Source organism: Monopterus albus, unplaced genomic scaffold, assembly GCF_001952655.1.
Source record: "Monopterus albus unplaced genomic scaffold, M_albus_1.0 scaffold438.1, whole genome shotgun sequence".
Classification (NCBI taxonomy): domain Eukaryota; kingdom Metazoa; phylum Chordata; class Actinopteri; order Synbranchiformes; family Synbranchidae; genus Monopterus; species Monopterus albus.
The window spans coordinates 30616-36945 of NW_018128318.1; the positions used below are offsets into that span (position 1 = coordinate 30616).

At 40.7% G+C, this 6330-nt stretch overlaps 1 protein-coding gene across 1 annotated transcript in view; it reads left to right on the forward strand.

The window, feature by feature from the left end:
- mark4a (MAP/microtubule affinity-regulating kinase 4a) overlaps positions 1–6330 on the forward strand; it is a 36705-nt gene that overhangs the window by 26112 nt on the left and 4263 nt on the right. Inside the window, 2 exon segments of the mRNA XM_020587070.1 lie at positions 2346–2449; positions 4063–4347. Of these exon segments, the coding sequence (XP_020442726.1) occupies positions 2346–2449; positions 4063–4347 (389 nt within the window).

The following is a 6330-nucleotide window of genomic DNA, read 5'->3' on the forward strand; positions in this document are numbered from 1 at the left end:
CTTACAGCAGGACAATGACCCAAAGCAGACTTCACAAAGCACCAGAAATGGTTTCAGACAATGTGCTGTAGAGTTCTGAAGTGGTCAGCAATGAGTCTAGATCTAAATCTCATAGATCACCTGTGGAGAGATCTCAGAACAGCAGCTGGGAGAAGGAACCCTTCAAATCTGAGAGACCTGGAGCAGCTGGCAAAAGAAGAGTGGTCCAAAATTCAAGTAGAGAGGAGGAAGAAACTCACTGATGGTTACAGGAAGTGACTGATTTCAGTTAATTTGTCCAAAGGGTGGGCTACCGAATATTAAGTTGATGGTGTCAGTAATTCTGTCCAGTCCATGTTTGGAGTTCTGTGTGGAATGGATCAGATTTGTTGTTCCAATGCAAACAAAAGAAATAAACATGAGAATACCAAAGAATTTGTGACTGCAACTATTTTCTGGGAGAAGTGGTGTTGACAGAAATGTGGGGGTGGCAATATTTTGGCCATGACTGTACCTGAGGATATCTGGCCAGAACAATTATCAACAGAAATTGAATTTTTTTTTTGGAAACAAGATTTGCCAGCAGCCCAACCATCTTCGGAATTGTTTCATAGATGCACTGATATTTTAAAGAAAGTTTTTCAGGTTATTGTCATTAGCTTTTTCCCACATGCAGTTTAATAGGTGCCCTTTCCTACTGCATACAAAGCAAACATTTTTTAAATTATGTAATATTGCCCAGTGAGCTATTATGATTCTTGTTTTTGTCAGTTTTCAGTTTTTAAGATAGCTCATACCAACTTTATAAAATGCACAGCCACCAGTTAGAAATCAGCAGTTCTAAATTTGTATATTGTCACTATTAAAACCTCCAGTTTATTTCTACTATTCATTTGCACCTGGACCACAGGCAGTCACACACCCAGTTTACACATTTACAAACATATATACAGTATATGCACTACCAGTCAAAAGTTTTAGAACATCCCTGTTTTTACAGTTTTTATTCATGTTTAAGCAGTTGAAGATCTGTGAATAACATGAAATGGTACAAAGCTGAGAAGTAAACTGTCAGGGGTTAGAAATAATCTAAAAATGTATGTAAATTTCATATGAGTTTTTCAGGGATCAAGCAATGGGTTAACTTGCATCTTTAATGCAGCCATGAAAATGGATGCACACAGTTCCAACAGGTGTCCCAACATCAGCTGATTACTTACAACAGCAGACTAGGGGCCCTATTTTGATCAAGGTGTATTGGCACAAGTATTGTTTGGGTGTGTCCGCTCTTTGTGATAATTTGACTACGAGGAAAAATGGTTCAAGCACCCGTGCAAGTAGCAAAAGGGCTGTACTTGATCTCTTCATTAAAGCAGGGATGTGTTTTGGGCATAACATGCCATTTTCCAGTCACATCCCCTTTAAGGCGTGTGAGTTTGAACGTTGCTGGCATGCTGGTGGCCATGCCGGGTTGGACGTCATTAAAATTTTCCACTGAGGGAAGGGAGCCGCTCATGCTTGAGGTGAAGGCACACTGAAATATGCACACCACCGGTTATTTTACATCTGTTATTCTATTCATATTGTTAAGCATAAGCATAAACTATATTGATAAGCATTATCAAACGTTCTAGGAATTTTACTCCAGATCAATGGCCCCCGATCTGCACAGCAATAAAAACAAAATAAATAGAAATTATATACTAGTTAAAAAGCACAAGTTAAAAGAGCAAACATAGACTAGGTGTTCAAGAGTTAAATAGTCTGGGGGAAGAAACTGTCCCTGTGCCTGGTTGTCTTGGCGCACAGTGACCTGTAGCACTGTCCAGAGGGGAGGAGTTCAAATAGTTTGTGTCCAGGGTATGAGGCACTGTTCAGAGGGGAGGAGTTCAAACAGATTGTATCCAGGGTGTGAGGGGTCTGCAGAAATCTTCTCTGCCCTCTTTTTGACCTGTGAGGTGTACAGGTCCTCCATGGAGGGCAGGCTGGCACCGATGGTTTTCTCTACAGTCCTGACTGTCCGCTGAAGTCTGTTCCTGTCCTGTTTGGTTGCTGAGCCAAACCAGACAGTGATGGATGTGTGGAGAACAGACTCAATGATTCCCCTATAGAACTTATCAATATCTTATCAATAAAAATAATGATTTAAAAAAAAGCCAAATCATTGGCTTTATAAATGTTGTATCTGTGAATTATTTTGAGCATGAAAAAGTGGTGGGGGGGCGAGCTCCTCTGAAAGCCGTGTTATAGTTCACACACTGGCCAGGAGCAGAGCACGTTGATAACATGCTGTGGATTTCTCTCCGCTGAATGTCAAACTGAGTCATGACTAATATCTGCCTCTTACCTTATTCCTCTCTCTGTAGAATAACATCCCTGGAAGCGCCATGACACGTCGGAACACGTATGTGTGTACAGATCGCTCGGGCGCTGACAGACACTCTCTTCTGCAGAATGGCAAAGACAACAGGTACCGATTTGTCTTGGAGGTTTTAATACTTGTGTTTGTTATCACAGGTCGTTCATGGTTGGCGTGTAGGTACCAACTATTTGATGGAGCTGTATCAGCATAAATCATAAGGACCTATGGTGAAGCACTAACATACTGTAAGGGCTAAAATGATAAAACTACTGTATAAAACATTAGGGGCAAGATGGATGTTCCAGTCTCTAATGTGATAATATTTACTTTAAGAGGTAGCAGTTGTCAGCTTCACTTGTTCTCTTGTTAAGTTGAAGTGTGAAAAGCCGAAATAGAACATCCCAGTACATTTTGTGTCTTGGAAGCTTGCCTGTTCCGTTTCTACAGTTCTACTAAAGTTATGCCTGTATCCTCAAAATCAGACAGAGACAGACATATTTCTTCCTTCTAGTTAGCTATGAAGCACTAGAAGCTAACATAGTTTAAAGACAATATGGGGTCGGTTTTTTTTGGTTTCTTGCATGTGTGAGAACGTTTTCTATGATAATCCACAATAAATACATACTTTATATAGCCACAGGCCAGATAGTCTCTACTGGGAATGTAACTTTTTGGTAAGGAGGTGTGCTGTGATTGGGTGTTAAACGTATCGTAGAAACCATTACAAACAGTCATTACTTAAGTAGTAGGCTCAGCTGTTGCTAAAAGTTATTATCAAATGAAATGATGACTAGTACTGTTTAAGCAAAAGGTATGGAATGTTCATCTTAAGTACAGTATATACAGTGCCTTGCGAAAGTATTCGGCCCCCTTGAACTTTGCGACCTTTTGCCACATTTCAGGCTTCAAACATAAAGATATAAAACTGTAATTTTTTGTGAAGAATCAACAACAAGTGGGACTGTCAAACATGGTGGTGGCAGCATCCTGGTTTGGGCCTGCTTTTCTTCAGCAGGGACAGGGAAGATGGTTAAAATTGATGGGAAGATGGATGGAGCCAAATACAGGACCATTCTGGAAGGAAACCTGATGGAGTCTGCAAAAGACCTGAGACTGGGATGGAGATTTGTCTTCCAACAAGACAATGATCCAAAACATAAAGCAAAATCTACAATGGAATGGTTCACAAATAAACATATCCAGGTGTTAGAATGGCCAAGTCAAAGTCCAGACCTGAATCCAATCGAGAATCTGTGGAAAGAACTGAAAACTGCTGTTCACAAATGCTCTCCATCCAACCTCACTGAGCTCGAGCTGTTTTGCAAGGAGGCATGGGCAAAAATTTCAGTCTCTCGATGTGCAAAACTGATAGAGACATACCCCAAGTGACTTACAGCTGTAATCGCAGCAAAAGGTGGCGCTACCAAGTATTAACTTAAGGGGGCTGAATAATTTTGCACGGCCAATTTTTCAGTTTTTTATTTGTTAAAAAAGTTTGAAATATCCAATAAATTTCGTTCCACTTCATGATTGTGTCCCACTTGTTGTTGATTCTTCACAAAAAATTACAGTTTTATATCTTTATGTTTGAAGCCTGAAATGTGGCAAAAGGTCGCAAAGTTCAAGGGGGCCGAATACTTTCGCAAGGCACTGTACATAAATGGTAATAAGTTGGGCTAAATGACAAACACATTTTTACATTTTCTTTTTCTTCTCTGCAGCTCCCTGGGCCACCGCATGCATGCAGCATCTCCCTCCACTGTCAGCATTGCTGGGGCTGGAGCTGCTTCCTCCTCTTCCTCTTCAGACCGATGCCGCCTGACCCGAGGCTCCACAATTCGCAGCACCTTTCATGGGGGACAGCTGAGGGACCGTGGCCCCCCGGTTTACTCCGCCCCACCCACATCACCCACCCTGTCTCATCATGATGCAAGCCCCCTGCCCCATGCCCGCACCAGGGCGACCTCCAACCTCTTCACCAAGCTGACCTCGAAACTCACTCGCAGGTAGATGCATAAAACATGTTAACATACAGTATCACAGTGGGAGGCAGGGTCACGTTTGTGAACAGCCCTGGCCTCTGAATGGCAGAAGCACACTAGTTTTTGACACTGTGTAGTTGATTAGGAGTTGTAAACCAAACCAGTATTCTAACAGACAGCTAACTGTCTCCTAGCTGTAGCTTCACATTTTGCATACAGACATAACACTGCTGTCAGTCTTCTTATCTTCTTACCTCTCAGTAAGTCAGTGAATGAGTATGTTTTCTAAAATGTCAAAGTATTCCTGCAGCTACAGATGGCAAAAGTCTAACAGTGTCAAGGCTGGAATTTAAGGGTTTGTAGTTGCACTGTAGCTGTGTGCTCTACTCAGGCTTTTACAGCATCTTTAGGTTTACCCTAAATTTAGGCTAAGATCTTATTTATAAAGCTGTTGCTACATAATCAGGTGCTACAATCCTTCCTAACGCCCTATACGCTGCATAGCTTTTATTTTACTTCCGTTCCCATATGCTATTGCTGTATATGATCCTAGGTGATAGTGGAAGAAGTACTCATTTGTTTACTTACTGTAAGTAAAAGCAACAGTAGCGCGGTGTAAAAGACTCTGTTGCAAGTAAAGGTCCTGCATTCAAAATGTTACTTAAATAAAAATACAAGTACTCATTATGCAGAATGGCACATTTCATATGAATGTATATCCTGTTATTGAATTATTAGTGATGCATTATTGTGTACACCACATTGACTGTTGCAGCTGTAAACTGGGAGCTAATTCTAATTGCATTATATGCTTAGAATTTGAAGTACTGCTGGGTAGCTTGTGAATTTTCCACCGGGATCAGTAAATTCTCATGATTATGCCTTATTTAGTTTCATTAATCTGATTCTGCAAAGTAAATAAAGTTATCAAATAAATGTAGTGGAGTAAAAGGTACAATATTTGGCCCTAAAATCTAGTGGAATTGAACTACAAAGGAGGAAAAAATAAAAATATTTAAGTAAAGTACAAATACCTCAAAATTGTTCTTAAGTTCAGTGGTTGATTAAATCTACTTTGTGGTGAGTGTAAGGTTCACTTTAAATCAGAGGACATCAAATATATAATTTGAATCATTTAGCATTTTTGTTGTGAAGTTCTGCCTTTTAGCTTGGTCACAGGCCTGGGTATGGATCAGTGCTCAGGCCTTTTGGCAAGCCGCTCCGTGGCTCTGGATAATCCTCTGCTCCCCTCTCCCTCCCGGTCCTCATAATCACACATGTCTAATCTTATCAAACCTCAGCTTTATCCTCGCCAGTCAATTCCTGCACTGCAGTCTTTTCTACACTTGCTCTCCTGTGATTCACTTATATTCTCTCTTACCCCCAACCCCCTGCTCTTTCCATGTATTTCCTCTTTTTTTTCTATTTTATCTTATTCTGCTTTCCCCTGTCATGGCATCAGGGTCAACCTTGACCCGTCCAAGCGCCAGGGCTCAAACAAATCAGTCTCGGGTTGTACTCTTCCACAAGGATCAAAAACAGTTAGTAAGTTCCCATGTCTCTCGCTTCTTTCTTTCCTGCCTGTGCTGCTCCATCTGTCTGCCTGGTCACGTGGGAATTTGAATGCCTCTCTGGCTTTTTCATGCCTCTATCTATGAATTATCGCTTGCCTGCATGACTTGTTAATCATCTCTATATACTGTCAAGGTCTCACACTTGGTTTCAAGCATGGATACAATCAAGGAAAATTCATTAGATTTTTATTTTTAACTTTCTGTTTTAGGATCAGTCATTGTCTGTAGAGACTGGCTATAACAAGGATTTTACTCTGTTATCATCCTAAATATACCCTTCAAAACGGTGTTTTATGTTTCCATTTTGTATTTGTGGTTGGGTTATACTTCACTGAATGTGGATGGCACTGTGTAGTACCAATCAACAAAGTGATTAAAAGTCAAAGGACTGCATTGATTACCTGCATGCTTTAAAACTTGTGTGTGTGAGAAA